The sequence below is a fragment of the Sorex fumeus genome, unplaced genomic scaffold, assembly GCF_029834395.1.
Source record: "Sorex fumeus unplaced genomic scaffold, SorFum_2.1 ptg000048l, whole genome shotgun sequence".
Taxonomy (NCBI): Eukaryota; Metazoa; Chordata; class Mammalia; order Eulipotyphla; family Soricidae; genus Sorex; species Sorex fumeus.
The window spans coordinates 9,840,719-9,868,318 of NW_026606105.1; the positions used below are offsets into that span (position 1 = coordinate 9,840,719).

General features: G+C 40.2%; 1 protein-coding gene across 9 annotated transcripts in view; it reads left to right on the forward strand.

Annotated features, from left to right (window-relative positions):
* DGKI (diacylglycerol kinase iota) overlaps nt 1-27,600 on the forward strand; it is a 512,024-nt gene that overhangs the window by 364,067 nt on the left and 120,357 nt on the right. For all 9 annotated transcript variants that reach the window (XM_056123879.1, XM_056123870.1, XM_056123875.1 and 6 more), the window contains one exon: nt 6,707-6,807. In XM_056123879.1, the coding sequence (XP_055979854.1) occupies nt 6,707-6,807 (101 nt within the window). The remainder of the gene's footprint in view (nt 1-6,706; nt 6,808-27,600) is intronic.

Consider the following 27,600-nt stretch of genomic DNA (forward strand, 5'->3'; position numbering starts at 1 on the left):
AGAAAGGCACAGAAAATGTGATATTTTTTTCCTGCTTTGCAGAAGAAAACTGACTTTGCATTCCAGTAGCAAATGCCTACTTGTTAAAATTTGTCATAACAATCAATAAATCTGCATGATGAATGTTTTAAGGGAGAGATATTTTACACTGATCCATTTAAGAAATGCTAATGAAAACAGCATATTTTCAAGTTATAAAATATAGCGAAAGAACTTTAAGGATCTACTCTGTAATATAAATTAGGATTTATAATATTAAGTGTCTATAGGTTTAGGCAGCTAGGGTTTGTAATCAGGATCCATAATCCATAATCCACTTGAGTTCTGACCTCAGCAGATTATAGGTGACTCTGATGTGAACCTGGTCTCACTATCCCAGTAGACGATTCCTGCTAAGGTCTGATATTATTGTGTATGACTGAATTAAAAGTACAGGGCTTTAGAAATTGGAGATGTCACAGGACAACAACAACAATATATTATTTGGAACATTCACTGTCTTGAGGAGTATGTTGAGTGCCTTATGTTTGTCTTCCTACACAATGCCCATTTCATGTTTAGTCTCAAGAGTTTTGACATGTTAACTTCAGAATGTTCAGTGTCAAACAGATGTTAATTGGCAGTTCATTGGAAATATTCTTTTCTGCCCCTGCATCCTGGTTTATATACTGTGCTCTGCTGTTTTCTTACCTTGTCACTCCTGAGCATTTGTGGCGCTAATGAGAAGGAGTTATGTAGTGTCAGTAGTATGGAGATAGCTGTGAGGAATAAAAATCACCCAGCCCGTACCCCTTGTCCATCAGGGTGTTCATTTTCAGGGACTGGGATAAGAGTTGGAGAGATATAGTGCATATTAAATGAATTGATTGAAGGAATGGAGAAGTTTGGTGGAGTAGGGAGGAATTTGACCCAAGTGGATACTAAGTCTATAAAAGGCAAATAAAAAAATAATAAAAACAGAAAACTGCTCTTGACAGGATTTTTTTTTTTTTGAATCACCATGAGATACAGTTACAAAGCTTTCATGATTGAGTTTCAGTCCTACAATAATCGAACACCCATCCCTCCACCAGTATAATTTCCAACTCTAATGTCCCCGGGGTATCCCTCCTGCTACCGTTACCCCATCCCACCCTTGTCTCTGTGGCAGACAATCTCCTTCTTACTCTCTCTCTCTCTACTTTGGGGCATTATGATTTGCAATAGATACTGAGAGACCATCATGTTTGGTTCTTTATCTACTTTCAGCACACATCTCCCATCCCGAACGATCCCTCCAACTATCATTGACTTGCAGGATCAATGAGCAGGTTCTTGATGAGAGCAGAATGAAATGAGAATTAGACATAAATTGTAGTGTTGGAGGGCTGTCTCTATGATAACACCCCTCCTCATTCATTTCTCATCATCCCAAAGTAATTTGGGAGATTACTTGGAGATTCCTTGGGAAATGAAGGAAGCTATAATCTGGAGGAATTAGAGACTCCATGGGTGTCTTGAATGGGAAGAGTTAGGATTACAGCCATCCCTGAGAAAGTCTAGATGGGGTCTGTGGAGAGTTCAGTTCAAAGCCGTGAACTTCCACTGTGCTCAGGGTTCAGGGAACATTAGCAAGGAGACAGATTTCTCCTGCTTCGAAATAAGTTCAGTGCTTCAAAAACTTGGGAGTTTGGAAGTTTAGAGGTTTTGAACTCCTAATGAGAGTTTTAAATTGATATACCTTGTGGTAGATGTTGACATAGAGGAAAATTAACTTTCTGGACAAAATTTAATTTTAGAAAACTAATGGCGGTGCCATTCCCCAAACTCCAAGGCACAGCTCTGTCATCCACCACCCCCAGTCAGTCACTAAAGGGGTGCTAATACGTTTTGACATAAAGGGACACAATTGAATTACTTGGTCTTCATTTAATCCTTACGTACTTTTCCTCCCACGAGTTCCAGTTGCTTGTTTTCATGTTATCAGTCAGCATGGAAAATACCAGCTGGGAAAAAATCCAGGGAAATCGGTACCAACCACACCAGACGGTGTGTCCCCAAAGGGAGCCCTGTGTCTTTTCTAAAATGTCTGGGGAGATTCCTGTCTCCCACTAAACATCTTCCAATATCTGATAGCAGAAGATATTATAGCTTGTGAGGCAGGAGTTTATCTAGTGAAGCACTTTTTAGAATAATAGTTATCCTTCTAATAGCTAGTATCTATTGAACTCTTACAAAGGGCCGGGTCTTTGTCTAAGCATGTCACCCATATTGATTCATTGAATCCTCATAATACCATGTGTGATTACTGTTATTATCCCCCACTTTACCTATGAGGACAGAGAAGCAGTTTCCTGTTTCGATAAGTAAATTGGAAGAACTTGACTTCTGAGCCAGGCAGTCTGACTTGGAGGCCAAACTCTCAGCCTCTTTGTTGCTGAGCTGCCTCTCATACTCACTGTGGGCAACCTGGATCACGGATCCTGTAGTAGGGTGCCCTAAAATTGATGATTGGCCTTATCTGAGGCTAAAGATGGGTCTGACAGCAGACCAACCACAAGGATCTCTAGTCAGAAGACAGCTGAAGCAGGCCTGTTGCTCCTGGGGAAATAGGAGGCATTGGAGATTGGGGTGGAGGAGAGGGCGGTTGCTGGGGATACTATGGGAGGTCAAGCAAGAGTGTGAGTGTAGAGATGGAGGGGTGGATGGGAGAGAGTGATAAGGGGTGAGTATCTCCATTTGACTCTGTTGCTTACCTGCTCATTCTGGAGATGAGTTGAGGTCACCTGTGAATCTATTGAGGCATGGAAATTTCTGTTTGAATGACAGTTCCTGCCTGGGGTGTTGCTTCCGTGCAATTTATCAATCAGGGAGCTCAGGGAAGACCAGGATTCAGGAGACCTGAGTGTGCAGTTGGCACCTCACGGCGTGTCTCAACCTTTACAGATGAGTAGGCGGGAGGCAGATGGATATGGACAGGGGGCAGGCAAGGATGAGATTTTTTGTTTTTGTTTATTTATTTTTTTAAAAAAATTTATTAGTGAGACATCATGAGGTACAGTTGCAGACTTACAAATTTTTGTGCTTGGATTTCAATTATACAATGATCAAATACCCATCCCTCCACCAGTGCCCATTTCCCACCACCACAGATCCCAGTATCCCTCCCACCCACCATCCCCCCTCATCCCACCCTGCCTCTGTGGCAGGGCATTCCCTTTTGTTCTCTCTCTCTTATTGGGTGTTGTGGTTGAGTTTTGAGAATGGTGCTGAACACAGGTCAGCCCCGAGGAACCCCACCCCCATCCCTGGAAGGAATACCTGACACTTATCTCTGCATTTTCTAAAGCCTCTTTTCAAGTTCACAGCTACTGCTTCTACTGCTATAGCCAAGGGCCAGTTTTGAGACTTCCCAATCCACAAGCCACACTCTACCTCAAAGCTGTTTCAGTGGACACTCTGACCTCTCACTCCTTCTGAGACAGAGTCTGGTGACCACTATGTTTCGTGGTTCCAGCCCCCATCTTAACTGCTAGGCTTGAAGGAAAGTATTTGCTAATTACAAACTTTGGAGGCCACTAGGGAGAAATGAAAAATAAAAAGACTGGAACCTTGGCTCTCAGGAGAAATATTTGGCCTGGACTTTGTATGGGAGCTCTGCGAATTAAGGCCACTCTGCTTTCGTGTCGGCTCAAATCAGATATCACTCTGGTTCTTATTTTAACTCTCATCCTGAATTATCCATTGTTTACATATGAGCATACTATTAAAATAACAATATTTTCAGAAGTATCACTCAATGCAAAATGATCCCTAAAATCCCTCCTCAGAATTTCTACTTGGAACATGTTGACCATTTTCTCCAAATACTTCTATATGCTCAAAACTTCTGAAAGTCAACAAATTCCATAAATGATATTATGCCATGCAAAATTTTCCATGATTTTTATGTAATAATAGTTTATTATCAGACTTCCCTGAAAAACACTGATCTACAGACTTATATATAATATTTTCCTACTCTTTTTCCTGAATGTTCCATGCTTTACTTAGCTAACTTCTTATCCATTATCTACTTAGGAAGAGTCAGCACATCATAAAGATCACAAAATTCCATGACTCTGCAGTAAAATTCATGCTGTTCTTGGCCCTTTAGAACAGGGAGACCAAAAACAGGGTATATTTCTGCTCCCTCTCTGATACTTGGTAGCTGTATCAACTAAAAATTACTTGCCTATTCCAAACTTCAGCCTCCCTGTCTGTAAATGGAGGTATAGGAATGTTGGTATGGGTTTTTGTTGTTTGGGACCTCCCAAGTACTGCTCAGGCTGTCTAAATGGGGACCCATTTGGCAATAATCAGGCAAGCAGAGAGACCCTGGGTCCAGCAGGAAGTACCCACACCACCTGGCACTGCTTAGGACCTCGTGGACTGCACCTGGAAGTGTCCACGGTACCATGTGGTGGGGGAATTGAACCCAGGTTGTGCCACTGTACTCTCTCCAGCCCTGGTGTGGGTATGTGCAATTTTTAAGTTTATTCTATTCATTTTCAAACATGGCCCCCAACTCTATCAAACCTTAATATTTCTATCACAGTTTAAATATATTCTGGTCAGGTTTATTCCCCGATGCCTCTCCCATATCCAGCACAGTGCCCTATACAAAGCAGCCACTCCGCAAACACACTTTGACCAAATGGACCAATGCAAGGAGTAAATAGTCCTCTCAATTTTCTCTTAGAAATGTCTGCCTTGGGGCAGAAGGCAGCTGGGATAGAGAAGAGATCACTAAGTCAATGATGGTTGGAGGAATCGTTCGGGATGGGAGATGTGTGCTCAAAGTAGATAAAGAACCGAATGTGATAGCCTCTCAGTATCTATATTGCAAACCATAATGCCCCAAAGTAGAATGAGAGTATGGAGGAAATTGTTTGCCATAGAGGCAGGGAGAGGGTTGGGAATCGGGGCAGTATACTGGGGACATTGGTGGTGGAGAATGTGCACTGGTGGAGAGATGGGTGTTCGATCATTGTATGATTGAAATTCAAATATGAAAGCTTTGTAACTATCTCATGGTGATTCCAAAAAAAAAATTTTTTTTAAAAAGAAATGTCTGCCTTGGAGGCCAGAGAGAGAACATGCAGTTAGGGCATTTCCCTGCATGTACCCAGTCCCAATTCTAACCCAGCACCCCCTATGGTCCCATAGTTCAAATGAGTGATCCTTGAGTAGCCCTGAATGTGACCCAACACCTTCCCCCAAAAAACAGGTCTTTCTTGGGGTTTTTGTATTGGTTTAGTGTTTAATTCACTGACCCTTAGATAGTCTTCCCCACCCACTGTCTGTCTTTAGAATTCATGTGCTTGCATTTAAGTCTGTGTGTGTTTGCAGGAACATATAAGTGTACATGTAAGTGTCTGTGGTTGTTCTGCTGAGAGGAGTGGGTGATACCGGGAATCTATTTGGGAAGATTTACAGAACTTTGCTCTTAATGAGGTTTTAGATGAAAGAATGAGATTATGTTATTTTCTTTTCCTTCTAAGAGAAGCTATGAAATTGCATTTAAGGTATTCGAAATACTTTAATATCCTCCTTCCATCAATATTATTCTTCTTCCCACCCACTTTCTTCCTTAATTCATTCTCTCTCTTGTATTCTTTTTTCTCAATTTCCCTTTTTCCCCTAATATTCCTCTTACCCTCAATTGATCGGAACTGAGCAGTAAACTTTTTCTGCTTTAGGTAGTGATGTCTGTTATCCCCTAAAGTAAGAAAAGCAATCATGAATTTGAGAAAATTATCTAAACCTGTGAAACCTAAGATATATTCAAGTATAAGTGAGGATTATATGATATATATGTTTATATAATAATAAATATTCTAAAAAATATTTTTATCCACAGAGGTAATGGTGAAAATCAAATTGTTTCACTCAGCTAGTGCTCAGGATAAAGTCATTTTGAGAAATTTCTTTAAGAACACTGAGGCAATTTTTAAGAATTCTGAGGGTGAATGGGATACTTTAGGAAGTTTGTACTGTTTATGGCTATTTAATATGTATTCTGAACCAATTTGATTGAGTTCATGAAGCAAGTTCATAAACACAAGTCACATACATTCCCTTTCTAAAAAAAGTACACTGCATATGTCAATAATTTTCCTTAATTTTGGAATAATCATAAGTGCTATCGTGGGTAGCAGTGAGTATACTATTCTTTGACAGGGGTTATCTCATAGACTATTGAGGTATCTCAAGCTGGTTTAACCTCAATCCTTGATTCTTGGTCTGCTTTTTGTGTTTGTCACTGCAGAGACTGCCATTGATCAAATGTGATGGGCATATTTATAGGCCTTTATTATCATTTATCATGATAATTATTATGGCAGCTCTTTAAAGCTCTGGTTCATTTCTTCCAATCACATTGGCTGCCTCTGATTTACTGTGGAACTATACATGATCTCATTGAGCTGTTTAAGCTAGAAATGGCCTCTAGAAGTTTCTTGCCTGTTTGTTTCCATGTTTTTACCTAAGCTCCCAACACCTGAGACTTCTGAAGAAGTGTTCTCCAGATTAATTGCTGTATTCTCATACAAGTCCCTTAATCACAGTGGTGTGAATATGAGCTTTTTCTTTTTTAACCACGAAGAGATGCCTTTTGTCCCTCTGGTGCCCAAGACTCCCCGTTCCACTCTCTCCTATATCTGACCACTTGGTTTTTGTTTTGCAGCCCCCAATCTGTCCCCGATCGCCTGAGGATCCGTGTGAACAAAATCAGTTTACAAGACTACGAAGGATTTCACTATGAGAAAGAGAAACTCCGGGAAGCTTGTAAGTTGGAAGCGTATAACTGATGCCATGGGGTCACCCTATCTTCAGCTTCTTGATGCCCTTGTTTGGATGAATAGACTCATCGTATGTCTGGGAAGGGAAGTATCTTAGTCATGTGAACCCCAAATGATAATATTTAGGCTGAAGAAAATAACACTTGGAAAAGAAAGGAGTCAGAATAAAGTTAATCAGGGCTGGAACAATAGCACCGCGGGCAGGGTGTTTGCCTTGCACGCAGCTGACCTGGGTTCGATTCCCAGAATCCCATATGGTCCCCTGAGCATCGCCAGGGGTAATTCCTGAGTGCAGACCCAAGAATAACCCCTGTGCATTGCCGGGTGTGACCCAAAAAGAAAAAAAAAAGAATAAAGTTAATCTTCTATAAATGCTAAGTTAGGGTCTCTCTGTTTATTAGCCATTTTAGATTCAAATTTCTCCAAACTGAGAAAAACTGAACATTGATGATACTTCATAGTATCTATTATAAAGAAGCAATGGAAAACATGATCAATGAACAATAATTGATATAAGTAATTGTCCATTCATTTATTTACATTAGGTATTTGTTGGGTACTTTTTACTTTCTATCCACCTTTTAGACCCCTATTCATATCATAATAGATAAGGCAACCCGGATGGGAGATGCGTGCTGAAAGTAGACTATAGACTGAACATGATGGCCACTTAATGCCTGCATTGTAAACCATAACACCCAAAAAGAGAGAGAGAGTAAAAGGGAGTGTGCCTGCCACAGAGGCGGGGGTGGGGTGGTGGGGTGGGGGTGACAGGAGGGATAGTGGGAACATTGGTTATGGAGAATGGGTGCTAGTGGAGGGATGAGTACTTGACCATTGTGACTGAAACATAATCACAAAAGTGTGTAAGTCTGTAACTATATCTCACTCTGCTTCATTAAAAAAATTTTAAAAATATTTGAGGTAACAGGTAAAGCAGCCAAGAGGAAGTTAAAAGCGTAGACATCAGATATTAGCATCCTGGATTTCTACATAATTGTAGGCCCAAAAGTCAAGTGCGGTGAAGCCAGAAAAGACTAGGGCTGATGCTCAGGGTCAGGCAACAATGTTATCAGTAATAAAGAGAAATTGTTCACAGCCAGAGATTTATGAAATCCATAGTGACATCTGAGTGTGAACCTGTTTCTGGAGAGACAAGCAGGCAAGAGTGGCTGGAATGGGGTAGGGGCGAAGTGATCTGGAGTCCTGAGCTTGGTTTTCCAAACCTGTGATCTGGAATGGGGTTTCAGGCATAGAAATTGTGAGGTCGGGGGCCAGTGTTGCATGGTGCAGGCATTTGGGATCTGGAGGTAATAGTGAGCCCAGGCCTGTTTCCTTGGTAGCCCAATCTCTGCTGGGGATTGTGTTCAATATTTCTGCCTTCTTCAGTTCTCTCTTCTATTTGTTTTCCTCATTCGCCTTAGAAATCTTTCATTATTCCCCAGGCTTCTTGTACTACTCTACTCTTAACCCATTGGTGGGAAAGTTGGTGGTGTGGGAGAGAACCAATTCCCTGAATTTCTGCATTTTTCTTTCTTCTCTAACTAACAGCTTACATTTTCAAATATAGATGAGATTATGAATGGAAGACCAGCAGGAAACTTAATTTAATCTGCAACATGATGGGCATATATATTTTCAATAGGAATCTAGCTACAGTGAAAAGTACACTAATTTTTGGAGACTGTTATGCCACATAGAGTTTTACGTTCTCTCCTCTTTCAAATTTCTAAGCAAATAGTTGATAACTTTTTGAGGTACTATAAAGAGCAAAAAGAGTAAATTTCAAGTCAGCAGTATTTTTCAGCTTACCATCGATTCTGAAAAAAGTTCAGTGGGGTGGGGAAACATTTGAAAATTCTGGCCGAAATGAAATTTTCAGCTCGTCTATGAATTTCAAGGATCTGTTCTATCTTTTATGTGGCAGTATCTGTCCAACATAGTAAGAGATTATTGTGATTTGGTTTTTACAAGAAACTGCCATTTCCTGGCAAGTAATTTACTCATCAACTCTTTTGTGATTAAAACTTCCCTTCTAGGTAACTTCTTTTGTCAAAGTGGGAGTAGGAGGTGGCTTAGCATGCATTCAGTAAATTCGGAAATGGATTGAGACCCCCCCAAAGAGCAAACAAGCACAGAAGATTAGAATAATTATAAAGTTTTGGGGGCTGGAGCTATAGCACAGCGGGTAGGGCATTTGCCTTGCATGCGGCCAACCCAGGTTCGATTCCCAACATCCCATATGGTCCCCCGAGCACCGCCAGGAGTAATTCCTGAGTGAAGATTCAAGAGTAACCCCTGTGCATCGCTGGGTGTGACCCAAAAAGCAAAAAACATAAAATGAAATAAAGTTTTGAGTTTAAAGAAAGCAATATATTAATTAGAAATAAAAATGGAGAGAGAGGAGAAAATAAAAGAAGTAAAAGTCATTCTCTTTATAAAACAGTGATAATACTTTAGTTAGAATGATAATGCTTATGAACTGTGATTGTTCAGGAAAGTTCGCCCTTCGGTTTGTTGATCTCTCATTCACCCTCCCTCATTACCTGTCTGAAACCTGATTATAAATTTATGGTGAGGCTGACTGAATTCAAGTTGTTTATAAAGGCAGAAGCAGTTCAAATCTATGGATCATGTGCAGGCCAACATAGTGCATGTTACTTGAGACACATTAAATGACATACATACTGATGCATCTAACACATCTAGATAAGAGGACTCTTAGACTTTAATTAGCATCTGAGGAGGAAAACAAAGGGAGCCAACCCACTTTATGGTCAATGTTCATAAATAAAGTAAAATAGAACAGCTGCTGAGCTTAAAAAAAAATGAGTTCCCTTTTATTTATTTATTTATTTAAAAAATCTTTTTATTTTGGGGAAATTGTGAGATAGTTACAAAGCTTTCATATTTGAGTTTCAGTCATACAATGATCGACCCATCCCTCCACCAGTGCACATTCTCCACCACTAATGTCCCCAGTATCTCCCCACCCCTTTCCAACCCTTCCCTTGCCTCTGTGGCAGACAATTTCCCCCCTACTCTCTCTCTCCTTTTGGACATTATGGTTTGCAATACAGATACAGAAAGGCTATCACGTTTAGTCCTTTATCTACTTTCAGCACACATCTTCCAGCTGGAGGTCCCTTTTTAAATAATACACCAAGTGATTCACTCAGGCATTATGTGTCTATTTGGCATGTCTGTTTAAGAGAATCTTGTTCACGTGTTCAGGTCATTAGGTATTTTAGATTACAAGCTCTAATGTTTGTTAGGTAAAGGTAAAGGTAAAGGCCCTCCCGTTGATCGTCGATTTGCTCGAGTGGGCCCAGTAACGTCTCCATTGGAGACTTTGTTGTTACTGTGTCTGGCATATCGAAACAAAGATGAAAAGAGCAAAATGGCCAAAGAGTCTGGTGATCCCTTTTCAGGAACACTAAAGATAATAGAACCTTACCTGCAGACCCTTAGCCTTTGCTTCTAAGCCTCCCCTTCAGTCTGCCTCTGCTTACTTCTCAACAAGACAGTTCTCAGAGCACAAACCCTCCAAGCTGGAGCAGGGGGTACCTTGGTGGATCAGTAAGTGCCAGTCTGACAGGTGCTGGGGTCTCACAGTGGGGAGTTCTGGTTTGTCCTAATCCTGCAGAATCTTCTCTTTGATCCTGGAGTGATAAATGTTTGTTATCTAACAATATTTGTAATTTTGTCTATTCTGTAAGATTCCTTGTAATTACAGGCTGGTGTTCCTTCCAATGGTCTTTCTTGTTTTAGTGTAGAAAAAAGATGACTCCACTAGTTCCAATACATCTCACATCCCTTCTCTTAAGCCTCCTTGGAGAATACTTCCTAAAATAATACCATGAGGAAAGTTAGTCTTTGCCAGTCCCTTCATCAGCTCCAGCTGGTAAATTTGTTTCACTTAAAATAATTAGGTTATTTTCATTGGTCTGTGAGTTTTATCCTCAAGATAATGGTCATCACCATCACGATCACGATCACGATCATCCTGTTGTTCGTCAATTGCCTCAAGCAGGCACCAGTAACGTCTCCTTCTTCCTAGCCCTGAGATTTTAAAAAGTGCCATATTCAAGGTTCTTTCAGGGTTAGGAGAAAGAAACCCATCATTGTTACTGGTATTTGGTATATTGGGTATACCACGGGGAGTTTGCCAGACTCTGGCATGTGAGCAGGTTATATTCGGTAGCCTGTCAGGTTGTCCAAAGTAAGAACTAGATAATAAGATGTCTTCTGGGAGTTGGGTTTTATTGTCTCTGGGTCTTGGCTGTTGATGGGATTACATGGTGTGGGGAGGAGGAGGGGGGGCAGTTGGTGGGTTTGACCCCAGCCTACTGGAAGATGGAGGATCTGGGTGGAGAATGCTCAGCCCCAATTTGAGCAGGCTTGGAGATCTCAGCCCCGGGACCCGCATGCCTTTGTTCCTCTGCCGGTACCTTCATGCGTGTGGAGAGTGGTCTCAGCATGGTTGTGGCTGGTTCTGGAGGTCTTCAGCTGCCGGGGCTCTGCTCAGGGCGGGGAGGAAACTCAACCCACCCCCCTCCAAGGGGCCCCAGCGAGGACATCATGTCCAATAAAAAAAAGTCTATCCTACAGAAGAAGTGGAATATTAAATAAAAACAGTCCCATCAAAATAATTCTTAAAATAACTATATTAATGAAAGCAGATATTCTCTTCTATAATCTGTATGAGGTAATAAATCCTTAATAATGTATGTATTTATTATCCAAAAATCACAGGAACAGCTAAATAGGAAAGAAGGATTTTGCTGGCTAGAAAGCAATATATACGTTGGGAAGCAAGTCTGGCCAGCACAAGTGATAGAGCAAGCTTCTTGAAAGAATATGTTTCAATGGCAAATAGTGTTAGGGGGATGAAACCTGCTTGGGAATCTTCCAGGGAAAATAATGCATATTTATGAGGGGTGAGAGCATTCGCTTAGGGCTGGAGTGATAACACAGCGGTTAGGGCGTTTGCCTTGCATGCGGCCTACCCGGGTTCGATTCCCAGCATCCCATGTGGTCCCCTGAGCACTGCCAGGAATAACTCCCAAGTGTAGAGCCAGGAGTAACACCTGTGCATCGCCAGGTGTGACCCAAAAACAAAAACAAAAACAAAACCAAAAGAAGCAAAGAAAAAACAGTGCATTAACTTACTCTGCATTTTTGAATTCATACAAGTCTGGACCTAAAGTACAATTTGGAGCTAGACTCCTATTTGGAGCTAATTGAAAATAGAGATAGCTTATAAAGGTAGGAGGTACTAATATTTGTTAAATATCAGATAGTGATTAACAACCTTAATATATATGTATATTATATTATTACAACATAATAGAAAACACACGGATATTTATAATGTTTATGTAATAAATCAGTATGTTATTCTCTGATAAAGATTAATGATACTAGAATTGCGCTTTAATGAGCTATCCAGGCATTCTCCATAATATAATTTTATGTCTTTTGTTTTTCTCAGTTTAGTGGCTTAGTAGAAGAGCCAGAAATGTTTGTGCTTAAACTTGGCAAAATAATTAAATTTCTCTGAAATCAAATTGTTCATCTCTAAAAAGAAATTGTCATTGCAAAACTATATAGTATAGGAAGGGCTAAGGGTAATTTCATATATCTAAGACCCTTGGCATAAGCTCTGGCACATGAACCATTTCATATAACTGAGAGCTCTGCTTGTTGTGGTCTCTGAGGTCTCACTCTAGTCTCACCAGCCACCATTGCAGGTCCAGAAAATGTGCATAGAGGAGCTGCCCAGGTCTGCTTCTGGCACTCCCTGTCCTGTGGCAGCTCACCTCAGACTCCACATTCCATCTTCTGAATCATTTCCTCGTGTCCAAAAATAGAACTCAACATATGAATGAATACCACTAAGTGGTCATGAGAAACATACAGTTAAGCCCTTAACTTAATTTATTGTGACTACTATGAGAAAGTGTTATGGCAATCTACTGGAACCTATGAAGCGTGAACACTGAATGCCCAGGAAGTCCTTGCTTAAGTCCTTAGAACATTCTCTTAAGCCCATGAACCAGTATCTATCACTAATTTATTCGTTTGTTTGTTTGTGGGGCAAACCTGGCAGTGCTCAGGGTGCACTTCTGGCTCTGCACTCAGTGATCACTCCTTGAGGGCTCAGGAGATCATATGGAGTACTGGGGATTGGACCTGGCCAACCACATGCAAGACAAGCACCGTACTGGCTCCATTTCCAAACATCCTTTGTATTAACTTCTTGAGAATTAACTTTCTTTTTTGAGCCACATGCAACAGTGCTCAAGGGGCTGTTCAGTGTTGGGGATCTGTCCGGAGCCCACCTGCTCAAAGTTGGCTTTCCATCTCTTTGAGCTATCTCCCTACATCCCAGCACTATCTAGGTTTTGGTTGCTTTTATTTTGGGGTCACACCCAATGGCGCTTAGGGCTTACTTCTGACTCTGTGCTCAGAAATCACTCCTGATCTTGGCTGGGCGAACCATATGCAGTGTGGTGGAGTTGAGCCCAGAATGCCAAATGCAAGGCATACACCTTATGCCCTATACTATCTTTCTGCCCCATCATTAGTTTCTTAAAAATTAACTTTTTTTTGGGGGGGATAAGTTTACATCTATAAAATTTCAAAAATATTATAGGAGGGCCTATATTCACCAAGTATTCCTCATTTTTAAACACCTGGTACAACTTGTCAGAGAAGCTGATATTGCTTCACTGCTGTTTATTCTGAATTTTTCACTTCATGATCCAGTCCAGGATACCACATTGCATTAGATCCACTTGTCTTCTGCTTTCTTCTGGTCTCTGTAACTTTCTTGTTCTTGTTCCCTCCTCTCATTTCTCATCGCATTGGTGTCTTTGACAAATACTGGCCAGGTTTCTGTAGAATATCCACAATCTGAACTTGTCTGTTGTCTTACTCATAATTATATTGGAGTTGTCGGTGTTTGGAAATAAGGCTGTAAAGGGAATTTTTTTTCTGATCATATCAGCAGTTATGAATATCCTGCCCACACGGCAGAGTCTGGCAAACTCCCCGTGGTGTACCCAATATGCCAAATACCAGTAACAATGATGGGTCTCATTCTCCTAAAGAGCCTTGAATATAATCTCAGGGCTAGGATGAAGGAGATGTTACTGGGGCCTGCTCGAGGCAATCGACGAATAACAGGATGATTTGTGATTTGTGTGACCAGCAGTTAACTTGATCTTGTCTTGTTATGGGAAACTAATCACTAACTAAAGGTTGTATTTGTGAGGTTTGACCTCTGTGAGATGACTGTTTTTTCCCTTTATTTATGCTATTGATTGTGAGTAACTGTTCAACCCATCTTCAAAATGGGGGTTGTTGGGCCATTGGATATTCCATAGTTTCTAATAGCACAGTGAGTAGGGTGTTTGCCTTGCATGTGGTCAACCCCGGTTTGATTCCTCCATCCCTCTCAGAGAACCCGGCAAGCTACTGAGAGTATCCCGCCTCCAAGGCAGAATCTGGCAAGCTCCCCCCCTGGCGTATTCAGTATGCCTAAAACAGTAATAACAAGTCTCACAACAGAGACATTGCTGGTGCCCGCTCAAGCAAATCGATGAACAACGGGAGGACAGTGCTACAGTTCTATGCTAGAGACCATTCTAGATACTGACTTTTAAAAGATGAAGCATTTATTATATCCTCTGAACAAACAAGTGATTTAAAGGGGGTGGGGGTGGGGGAACCAAGTTCCAAATAGAAATATCCTGGTCTTCTGAACATTTTTCCTCCTGTGATCAGGACTTTGGTAAGACTATAAAATAGCATGCTCATACATTTATAGCAAAACATAAGTTAAATAACTAAAAAAGAAGATGGAACATATAAACAAAAATAAAAATGCCCAATCAAGCTACATTTTGTATAAGATTTGACAATGTACTTTTTGTCTTTAGGCTTCACATGCTTTTCCTTGTTAAGTGCAAAGGCTAAACTAGATATTTCCCAAGAACTTATTACAGTAGAGTACATGTTTAGGCCTATATAAATTATATAGTTTAAAAATTTTTTCTTGCCATGTTTTCTTAGTGAATCCTTAAATTCCAGATTAACCATTATTATTATAAGAACATCCATTAGAAAAATCATTTTTTTTTGTTTCTCAAGTTAGCAAAAATCACTGATTTTTTTGATCAATTGCTTCATCTAAAATTGAATCTTTCCCCCTTATTAAACAAGTTGACAAAGGAGCTGTTGGGGAGAGATTAGGCCTCCATTTGATGGATGTTGGGTTGCACATTGAAAAGGGCACCTGGAGAGATTGCGGGTTAGAGCCAAGAGAAGAAAAATGCTTTATAGAAGAGGTATGACAGCTGTGTCAAATGTGGGTTCATGTGCAACTGGAAGCGATGGATATGAGTCCAGATCCTAGTTCACTATTCTTGGGGACTTAGCTTATGGATACATATAAGCGCTGTGCTTCTAACTTTAAAGATGAATATTAGGCTGAAAGATGATGATATTATTTTTAATATAAATCCCTTCATTATCTAGTTCTGTTTGTGATCCAAAGTGTTGCTTTGTTTATAAGAAACTAAGAAGTACTTCCAGAACTGTGCTTTATTAGATGCTAATGATGTTAGCTCTCAGATAAGGAAATAAGCCCAAGGAATTGATAATGATATCTAATAGATAATGATATCTAATGATATCTTTTTTTTGCATTGTTAAAACAGCCTTTGGTAAGAGAACAATCAGTTGAAGACACATGTTTAAGTCTTTGCCTAAAGGAATGTTTTACCTTCTTGTTGGTTTATTATATGTGTATACACAATATACACACAGACACACAGATACAATGATGGACAATTTAGTTCATTTTGTTTACTTTTTCAGGTGGACAACTATGTTTTACCTTTTGTTGGTTTATTATATGTGTATACAAAGTACACACAGACACAATAATGGATCAATTTTAGTTTATTTTGTCTTACTTTTCCAGGTTGACAGCTGCACGATATAAAGTAGTTTAGCTTTAGTTTTGAAGGCCTTTCATTTCCCTAAGAGCCCTGCATAATATTTTTCCCTTTTAATTCATCATGTTAATGTGTGAGTAGAAAGATAAGCCACTGAAGATTCATGACATATTTAATAAGTAAATAATGATACCTAATGTTTGCATGGGGCTTCATGATCAGCAGATTATTTTCATCCGTAATTCATACATATGGCATCATGGGGTACCCTTAGTAAAATGGCCCCCCAAGGGATCATATGGTTCTGACAAGACTTTAATAATTGACATCTTCTCTCTCTTAGTCCAGTATGATTTCAAGTATGCAACCCTTCTTATTTGTAAAGACATAGCTATTCCCCTCTAGAAATGTGTTTAAAGAGAGACTTCGGGTTCATAGTTCTTGATAGTAGTTGGGTTCCCTGGGAAGCAAACTCAGATTTTTATGTACATGTAGGAAGGTTTACTGGGGCTCCTCCAAGAAAGTGCAAGCAGCTGTGAAGAGTGAGGACAGCCAGACAGGGTGGAGGAAAAAATTGACTTGAAATGTTGTTGCAGCAGAGGGCTCCACAGGGATATTTAGATCCATTCAGAGTTGTTTGTGCTAAAGCATCAATTATTGGATACAAATCAGCCTGTCCTCTGGGTAAATGCTGGATATGATAGCTTCCTGCCTGGAGAAGGACCCAGCTATAACTACGTGAGCTGAGCCAATATTTCCCATAGCGAGGAAATCAAGTTCCTTAGTCCCATCATGGGTATGGATTAGACACATCAATTCAGAAAGCACCATCTTGTCTTAAGCAACTCAGCACCTGATTTTTAAAATTAGTCCAGAATTCAGCAACCCACAAACCAAACTCCTTGAGTCCATTCACTCACTAAATGTAATAGCTACTCACAGAACAACTACTTATGTACCAAGTACTGCTTATTTCAGGCAAGGATATTAGACAAGTTAAATAGTCTCCCATTTGAGATTTGAGTAATAAAAGTTGAAAACATCAATGTGAGACGATCTAAATTGCAGCACACCATTTTTAGCCTGATACTTTAATCGGTAGAGAAAACTTCAGTTTGATCTTCACTATCCCAGACATTTCTTCCATCCATCCATCCATCCATCCATCCATCCATCCATCCATCCATCCATCCAATTGAGCACTAAAGACACTGAACTAAAAAGTACCAGAACAACATGTGTGCTAGCTTGAATATAACGTATTGGGGATGCACTCAGAACTACCAATTTATATATTTAGTTACTTGGATAAAAGCCACAGGCCTTTCAAAACTTTGAGCTGGTAGGAAGCTCTCTTTACTAATACATAGTGTGTTTCCTAGATCCCAGATCCACTGTTACTCTCCTGGAGTCATGAATAAGCATAAATAGAGCCCCTGTCAGTCTTTAGATGCTAGAGATGACTAGCTTAAGACAACCCTATTTCACACTGTTATGAGGTAGCTGTCTGTGTGTAATTCGTTCGTTATGTGTTTTTCTTCTAGAAAGAAACGTAACCCCCTTCCACAGATTTTATTTAGGAAATCTTCTGTCATTCATTCTCCACTGTATCCATTTAGTTCCAAATTTCAGGGATGAATGGGTCCTTAGACTCTGACTAGTTGCCTCCTCTTATCCATCCTGTACAGTGCCATGAGCAATAGGAGGCTGAAATCATAAAAGAGACCAATGTCTCCAGCCATCATATTAAACATCTAATATTTTGATATCATTAGAGGATTATTTGTTATAGAAATTTGATATTTCATCTTTGCTTTTGTATTTATTCGACAAGCGAAGTAAATGTACACCTGCTTTAGTAAATGTACCTATATCTCACAGAACCGAAAAGACTTCAGCATCATAATCAAGTACTTGGCAGTTCTTTTCCAAATACTAGAGACTGACAGTAAATTATCAGTGGTGGTCTGCCTCAAAATTAGCAAATACTGCTTTCTCAGTGAAGGTGCCTGAAAAGATTATATCATTTTCCAGGATCCATTGACAAGAGGCATTCTAGTACTACAAAGTGACTTGCCCATTTTGATTGCATTTAACACTGAAAATGAATAAATCTTTCAATAGTACTAGAATTTCACTGCATATGACAGTAGCAGCCTTCATTTATATGGAATTCCGTCCATTAAAAATAGATGATTTTGTAGAAATGTTTGATCTGAGCTATGGCGTCTATTATTTATGCAGAGAAAGAGACTTTTGGGCCTTTTGCCCATACTTCCCTTGCATTATCACTGTAAAACATGAGTCAAATTTATCAGAAGTAAGGAAAATCCATACAATTTTAAACACATAAGCTGTAATTGGGTTGTAGTCTCTGCCCAACTCTTTTCATCTTTTTCAGGGATTTTCTTTAACACTCTTTGTTCTGGGGATGCTTTTCCATTTGGGGAAGGACAAGAAGAAAAGGATCTCTTACTAACTTTAATTCCTGAAGTGTTGCACTCTAGGCTTTGGGTGATGTATTACTGTATTACTTTGGGTGGGTGTCTGAGAAGTTAGAGCATGCTCTTCATCTGTTTTTGTCTCTTTTTCTGATCTTGTTGCTTCAGGCTGTCTGAGAGCAATATAATATTTATGATCCTATATCACTTCAATGAATAAACAAGTAAATCAAGAAAATACAAACAAAGACATATTTAAAAGAACAGCCTTTTCTTAAGTTCTTTCTTTACTAGCATTTTACTTTATTTTATTTTATTTTGGGGGTCACACCTGGCAATGCACAGGGCTTACTCCTGGTTCATGCACTCAGGAATTACTCCTGGCGATGCTCAGGGGACCATATGGGATGCTGGAAATAGAACCCAGGTCGGCCACTTGAAAGGCAAACTGTGCTATCACTCCAGCCCCGTTTGCTAGCATTTTAATTCTGAAATCCCTTTCAGATATTTTCTAAGCTACCTTCTCAGTAATTATTAGCAACATAATAATATTCATCATTCACAATGGTTTTATATCATTTTCATAATTTCTTTTCCTCTTCTTCTTCCAATTCAACTCTTCAAGCTACTGTATGTTCTTTACTTGAGAGACAATTCCTCAAGAAGTCTGTTCAGTCATGGGGACGATTTCCTATCTCCTTGGCTGTATATTGTTTTTTATATATTAAAAACCATGACATATATATAAAGACTAAAATTTTTTTTATGTCATCCATTTGGTGATGCCTGGCATTACTATATCTTAGTATTACATGCCAAACTTCTAGCTCTGATACCCCTGGCAATAAGAAAATTATTAAAATGTTCTGAATGATTGAACGAATGACTTTAGGTTAGAAAAATATTTTGTCACCATTCCTTGTATTAACTGTGCACATTTTCCAAATTTAATTAAAGCTAATACCATAAATTGTTATCCAGGATTATAAATTTCACAGCATCTAAAGGGATTAAAACAAAAAGGAGTTGCATATCCTCTGGGTGGCCTTCAGGTACCCATGCTCTCTGGAATAAAAGCAGATCTGCCATCGAAACCCAGAGTTATAGAGAACCTGCTAGTTTCTAGAAAGCACGTCTCCAATGACAATATAAATGACAAAGCTGACCTTTATCTTACAGTTGACATTTTGGAGGAATCATGACAAGAGCCAGTTTAGCTCGAGTTTCCAGAGTAATCAAAAAGCCAGGGGCTGAGGAACCCTCAGCAGACCCCAGCGTGGCATGATGAGGAAGAAAGTTCTCAGGGTGTTATTTTCTTTTGAATGCTAATAGGCTTAGATATATGGTTCCAGGTGAGTGTGGACAGTTAATGGTGACAGCTGTTGTAGAATCAACCTGTAGCACCTAAGGTAAGAACTGCATTGAGATATTGTCAGCTCATTCTGTTTAATTATTGTCAGCTCTCAAGTCAGCATTTCATTTTAGGGGAGCACTGACACATTCTGAGCTAATGAGGTCAAACAGAAAGCTCCCACTTTTCTCTCCTCTCTTCCCTAGGGCTCCCATGCCTTTCTCTTGTCCCCCACCTCCCTCCTTGGTTTTCACTTGTAATCCCTATTTTCTCATCAACCTGTTGGCTTCCTGTAGAGGATGAACACTATGAATTGGAAAATAGGTGACAGTTATTTCTCCTGTATGTCAGGATTCTCTGATAAATGTCAAGTGTCTATCTGTAGTTTCTTTTTTTCTTTTGTCTCTGTCTTAAATAATTCATAGACTTTCGTTTGGAACATTTTCAGGTTTACAGAAAAATTAAATGGAAAGAATGTAGAGTTTTATACATCCCTTGAATGCCACCCTCCCACTATGTATCCAGTTTTCCCCATTAATATCTGGCTCTAGTGTGGTGCACTTACTATAAGTGGTGAGTTAACATGAATTTATATTTTCCCAAGTCCATCCTTTGCAGCAGGATTCACTTTGTGTTCTGTAGCTCTCCGGGTCTCTGTTCATTTTATGGCATGGGTTCACTAGACATTACAGAATAGTTTCCCCAGCCCTAAGTGCTCTTCCTATTTATACAGTCTTCCCCCCAAATCTCTGGCAACTACAGATCATTTTGATGTCCCAGTAACTTTGCCTTTTCTAAAGTGACGTATAGTCAGACTCTTTCAGTATGTGGCCTTTTCAAGTTTTTATTGACTTCTTTTACAGCACACCGTGCATTAAAGTTCCTTCTTTGTATTTTCATGGTCTGAATTTTCTTTTTTTATGGATGAGTAATATTCCACTGTATGTTAGAACCATCTGTTTAGCCATTCACCTATTGAAAACCATATTGGATGCTTCCAGGTGTTAACAATTGCAAGTATAGATGCCATACAGATTTAGACTTTTGTGGTATATGATTCTAAATTCATTTAAATCAATACTGAGTACATTATTGCTGATTTATGTGGTGCATCTTATGATAAACTGCCAATCTTTCAAGTTGTCTCTATCATTTTAAAATTCCACTGAAACTGAATGAGAAGTCCTGTGGCTTTATATTTTAACCTAGATTTGATGGTATTAGTTTTTAAATTTTAAGTATTCTAATAAACTTACAATGTTATCTCATTTTAACCTGAAACTTCTTAATGATATTTATCATATGATTTTTGCTATCTAGGTATCATTCTTTAGTGAGATGTCTTCAAATATTCTACCCACCTTTAAATTGACTCTTATTGTTGACATTGCCACTTAATCACTTAATCACTTAACTTCCCGTTAGTCATCGATTTGCTCAAGCGGGCGCCAGTAACGTCTCCATTTGTCCCTGTCGCGTGCTAGTGTAGCCCAATGGCATCTCTTCGCTCCGGGAACATGAAGGGCCTCAAACCGATCGTTCATGATCTTGACGAAGAAGTCTGACCATCTGGAAGGTGGGCGGCCACGCGGTCTTTTGACATCCCGTGGAATCCAGTCGGTAACAGCTCTAGTCCAGCGGTCGTCTTTAAATCTCTTTATGTTACCAGCCCATCTGATTTTCGACACCTTGGCAAATGAGACAGCGTCCCTGATTCTTGATCGTCGACGGATGTCAGAACTCCGGATTCTTTCTCTCATTTGAGTGAAACGTGATATTCCAAGCATAGCTCTTTCTATTCTTCTTTGGGAGACCTGAATAGCGTTCTCATCTTGTTTGCGTAGGGCCCAGGTCTCTGAGGCATATGTTAATGCAGGAAGAACAGTGGAATCAAAGACATGTGCCCGGAGCCAGAGGTTCTTCATCCTCTTAGCTATTTCTTCGACGTTCTTGAAGGCGTTTCAAGCTGCTCTCTTCCTCCTGCACAGCTCGGGTGCCAGGTCATTTGTCATGTTGACCTCTCGACCTAGGTACACATAGCTGTTGCATTCGGAGATGGTCGTTCCATTGAGAGCGAATGGGGCGTCAGGAACAAGGCTGTTTCTCATAAACATTGTCTTCGTAAGACTCAGCTGTAGTCCTACCTTTCCACACTCACGGTCAAAGTCGGCCAGCATTTGTGCCGCTTGGCTGATGTTTGGTGTTATTAAAACAATGTCATCAGGTTTTTTCCAAATTCTGGCTATTGTAAAGAGTTCTGCAATGAACAAACAATTGCAGATGTCACTTCGACTAAACCTGAGTGCCCAAGAACAGATGACTGGTTAAAGAAACTTTGGTACATTTACACAATGGAGTACTATGTAGCTGTTAGAAAAGATGAAGTTATGAAATTTACATACAAGTGGTACTACATGGAAAGTATCATGTTAAGTGAAATGAGTCAGAAAGAGCGGGATAGACACAGAAAGATTGCATTCATCTGGGGAACATAAAGCAACAAAAAGGGAGATTAACACCCAGGAATGGCTGAGATTAGTACCAGGAATTTTGTTCCATGAATGGAAGGCCAGCCACACGTTCTAGGTGAAAAGGAAGCTCAGATAGAGAAGAGAGCACCAAATGAAGGGTGTTGTGAGGGCCCTCCCAGGGTGGGAGAAGCATGCTAAAAGTAGTCTATAGACCAAACATGATTGCCACTCAAAGCCTCTCTTGCAAAACACAGTACCCAAAAGAAGAGAGAGAGAACAAGGGGGAATACCCTGCCACAGAGGCAGGATGGGATGGGGGGGATGGGGGGTGGGGGGGATGCTGGGATCCGTGGTGATGGATGACGGGCACTGGTGGAGGGATGGGCACTTGATCATTGTATAACTGAAACCCAAGCACAAAAGTTGTAAGCCTATAACTGTACCTCATGGTGTTTCACTAATAAAAAAAGGGGAAAAAAAACACAATGTCATCAGCAAAGCGGAGGTGGTGTACTTGCCGACCATCTATCTTCACTCCCATTCCTTCCCATTCTAGTCGTTGCATGATGTTTTCGAGGGTGGCACTGAAGAGTTTCGGTGAAATGGTATCACCCTGCCGCACCCCTCTCTTGACATCAATGATCACTTCTTTGTAGAATGGTGAGATCCTGGTAGTGAATCCGCAATACAGCTCACGGAGGATCCTGATGTATTGGGCTTGAATGCCCTGATTAGCTAGGGCTTCAATGACCGCTTCCGTCTCAACAGAATCAAAGACCTTCTTTAAATCAATGAACGTTAAACAAAGCGACATCTTGAACTCCCGAGAAACCTCAATGAGCTTGGTTATCGTGTGGATATGGTCAATGGTGCTGAATCCTTTGCAGAACCCTGCTTGCTCGCATGGTTGTCCTTCATCTAGTGTTCTGCCAATCCTATTTAGGATGACTCGAGTGAACAACTTGTAGATGACAGACAATAGGCAGATCGGGCGATAGTTGCCAATGTCATGGATGTCTCCCTTCTTGAACAGAAGTACGGTCCTGCTGGTTTTCCATTGGGACAGAACCTTGCATTCATACAGGTAGCAAGTGAAGAGCCGAGCCAGTGTATTGATGAGTACTGACGGCAGGTTCTTCAGGTGTTCAGGTCTGACCTTTTCTGGGCCGGGTGCTGTTTGTTTCTTTACCGACGAAATGGCGTGTCGGATTTCGGAAGGGAAAACGTTGGGAACGACATATCCATCCTGTGGAATTTGGTATTTCGGCAAGTGGACATGGCTATCGAAGAGATTTGAGTAGAAGTCATGGATAATCTTCTCCATTGCCGTTCTGGAGGATGTGATGGATCCATCAGGACGTCGGAGGGCAGTCATCTTCGTCTTGTAGTTGGCGAAGGACTCGCGGGCGTTACGAATACTTTTCCTGGCTTCTGCCACATCTGCCAGTACTTCTGCTCTTCTCTCTTTGAGGTCTTCCTTGATCGCATCTCTGTACTGCTTTGCGAGCTCGGACATTAGCTTGCGGTTGCCTGAGGCATGCGCCAAACCACGCTGGCGAATTAGCTCAAGAGTTTTCGAAGATAGGCAATTTTTTGTGGCTATCTCTCTCTTGGCGTTCCTCGCACATTCATGGAGGTGCTGAACCAGTCTATCGTATTCCTCGTCAATGTTGTCAACAATGGCATCTTCCCATGTTGCCGCAATAGTACCAAAGAGTTCCCAGTTGGTGGTCATTCTGGGAGTTCTCTTTTTGAACTTTGCAGCCCTTTCTCCCCGCTCTGTGAAGTAGAATTTTGCACGAAGGAGACGGTGGTCCATTCCCGTTCGAAACTTTGGGACAACAGCGACATCAGTCAGGCAAAACCATCGATTGAATATGATGTGGTCTATTTCGTTGTGGAGACTCCCATGTCCATCGTTTAGATTCTGCCTTCTGGAACTGTGAGTTACCATGAATGGTCTTGGTCGACTTGATGAACTCAGACAGTCTCTCACCCTGTTCGTTCCATTCTAGGCCATGCGTCCCAATGTGAAGTTCTTCAGCTGATCTTCTCGGTCCTATCTTGACATTAAAATCACCCACAATGATCTTGTAGAAGGTGTGGTCTTCTTTATAGAACTTCTCTAGCTCCATGTAGAACTTCTCGATTTCTCTTTCATCATAATGAGATGTTGGTGTGTAGACAACGAAGATAGAAACTGCAGGCAGTGAGCCACATCTATTCAAATGTAAACTTGACATTGTCAAGTTCTTTAAATAATTTGAATGCCAATCTTGTAACAGATACATATTTTGCAAAGATTTGTTCCCAACCTGCATCTTGTTTTTTCATTTCTTAACATCGTCTTTCTCAGAGCCAGCAGAGTTTTAATTTTAATGAAGTCCCCTAATCATTTTGTTTTCATGAATTATGTTTTTGGACGTTATACCCAAAATGTCCTCACCAAACTCAATTTAGCTATCTTTCTATGTTTTCTCCTTTGTTATTTGTAGGAAACAGTTTCTTTTTATACTATTGGTTTGTTAAGATTGTGTATAGGTTTGTTAAAGAAAAAGGATAGTGGATACTGAACATAAAGTATTGATTGTAGCACTGTAGCACTGTCCTCCTGTTGTTCATCAATTTGCTCAAGCGGGCACCAGTATTGTCTCCATTGTGAGATTTGTTACTGTTTTTGGCATATTGAATTCGACATGGGTAGCTTGCCAGGCTTTGCCGTGCAGACCGGATACCCTCGGTAGTTTGCCAGACTCTCTGAGAGGGACGGAGGAATTGAACCCGGTGACCATGTGCAAGGCAAATGCCCTACCTGCTGTGCTATTGCTCCAGCCCAACTATTGATTATGTCAATAAATTTAAAAGTGCTGTTATGGATATATCAAAAATTTTCTCTCAAAAATTTTAACATAAAATATAGTCATAAAAAGATTGTTCATCTTTTGATGGTATATCATATTGTTCAAAATTCTTTCATACTTTTAAATTTTTGAGCACGTGATAGTATACTTTTGTTCTTTTTGGAAAGTGACAACCTTTTAATTTGGCCTAAACAAAGCCTTTGCAATTTTCATCTTTTATGTATATATTTAGAACTTGCAGTGCGATCTTTCAATCCTTTGCAGTTTTTGAGAAGCTTTTCTCTAAGGTCTCACACCTTTTCATGATTCCGTTGAAGAGAGTCTTGCTTGCTACTTGAATAGGTAAATAGTCCCCATTTAGCTACAATTCTGTTTTAACAGGAATTGCACCGTAATTGCTCAAGTGTCAGAAAATTAAATCCTTTCTTTTTGTAAAATGATGAACTTTCAGCCCTTCCTTTCCACAGAGATACCTTGTTTAACATCTTATAAGATCTTGCAGGAAATGAATTAACTGCGGCAAATTTTCTCCCTTTCTGTAAGCCCTGATCACAGTTGCACACAGTGCTAGTGCCAAAGGTGTTGCTTTCCTGCTTTGACACTGAGAGTCTTGTAAAAGCAGCCAGTCGTTCTTACTCTCAGATCACTGTAGTCTTGGTGGACCCTTTCACATACCTGTTCTGGTTTATGTCCTATGCCCTACAGACTTTGGTACAACAGCAAACATTTGCACATTTTTTAATGTGAAAATTGGTTGGAAGTTTTATGAATGGTCGGTACATTTTAAAACTACCTAAGAAATTTATTCATGTAATAAGGCTGAGAGGAGTGAACATAGGGTGGATTTGCAGACATTATGTATTATATCGGCATGGACCCAATTTGGTCTTTACAGAAATCCATGCACACTCTTTTTTTTTTTTAACATATAGCCTGTACAGACAATAGTGCAAGATCATCAAGGGCAAGATAAAGTCACCAAAGAATGAAAATGATCAAAAACATATGTGAAACACAGGTGAAGGGACAGGTGTTGAAATATTAAATGACAGAAACCCAATCATGAACAGCTTTGTAACTGTATCTCACTGTGATACAATGAAAATCAATAAAATAAAATCAAAAAGAAATTCAACTCAAGTATATACATGTGAAAATATATGTAATTATGACTTTTATCAATAAAACTATTTACCAAGCAATTAAACACTTAATGATACAACAATGCCAACCATAGAAAAAATTGCCAACTTACTAATGTCAAGAGTTAATCAAACTGAAGCTAGAGTTTTGTAAACACTGTCAAAAAGCTATGGGAAATGCTTTTGAATATCTCGTGCCTCGACCTAATGAACTTTTTATAACTTGAGTGAGAGTGTGAACTTTATGCTTAGTTTTGGTTAACTGTCAATCAGTTCATCATTTCAATATCAGAAATCCTAATGCAGTGATTTTAATAGCATAACAAAGCACATGATTTTTTTTGTCACAGGTTTGATTAAGGTCTGATGTGCTATTGTTATCTCCACCATCCTTATAATGATGAATATCCTGACAATTATATATTTGCATTTCCTTATAAAGCAGACCATGGTTTAAATCGGTGACCTTCAAGTTGCACACCATTTAAAGCATTCGATTTAAATAAATATGGCTTGGTCAGATTTGATTCTATCAGTCCTTCAAATGCTGGCCTATTGGAAAGGGAGAGGTGTAGGAAGACTCAAAATACTTCACTTCTGCAATTATGTTCATGAAAGTAGATTAGACTTTACTTACAGTTCCTATGTCATATTGCCTTTGAGTCAGCTACCTTCCCTGAAAATCTCTCCTTCTCAGTTCTTGCCTCATCAAATAGGATGGCATGATTCCAGCTTTACATCTGGCTCACACTGTCTCTGAGTTCTGACTTTACTTCTGTGAGTGTATCACTGTATCACTGTCATCCCATTGTTCATCGATTTCCTCGAGCAGGTACCAGTAACGTCTCCATTCGTCCTAGTCCTGAGATTTTAGCAAGTGCCACATTGTAGGCTCTTTCAGGGTCAGGGGAATGAGACCCATCATTGTTACTGGGTTTGGGCATATTGAATACACCACAGGGAGCTTGCCAGACTCTGCCATGTGGGCAGGATACTCTCGGTAGCTTGCCGGGTTCTCTGAGAGCGAGAACTAGACAATAAGAGGTCGTGCGGCCGCGAATGTAAGTATAGTATAGAAAATTAATAGAAACTCCAAGCTCTGTGTGGTCCAAGTTTGATAGAAAGTAGGTAAAAGGTAAAGGTAAAGGCCCTCCCGTTGATCGTCGATTTGCTCGAGCGGGCCCAGTAACGTCTCCATTGGAGACTTTGTTGTTACTGTGTCTGGCATATCGAATACTCTCGGTAGCTTGCCGGGCTCTCCGAGAGGGGCGGAGGAATCGAACTCGGGTCGGCCATGTTGGCCGCGTGTAAGGCGAACGCCCTACCCGCTGTGCTATCGCTCCAGATAGAAAGTAGAAAGAGTTAAAAACAGGAAGCTAAGCTTGTTAAAAACAAATGAAAACACAAACCCTGGACTGAAATCTGTATTCCTTTTAGTAGTTGTGACATTTGCCTCCTTTTCTGAGACTTAGTTTCCTCACTTTAAAAACAGGACTGATGTCATCCACCTCGTAGGATTGTGGCAAAGATTAAATAACCAAACAGAA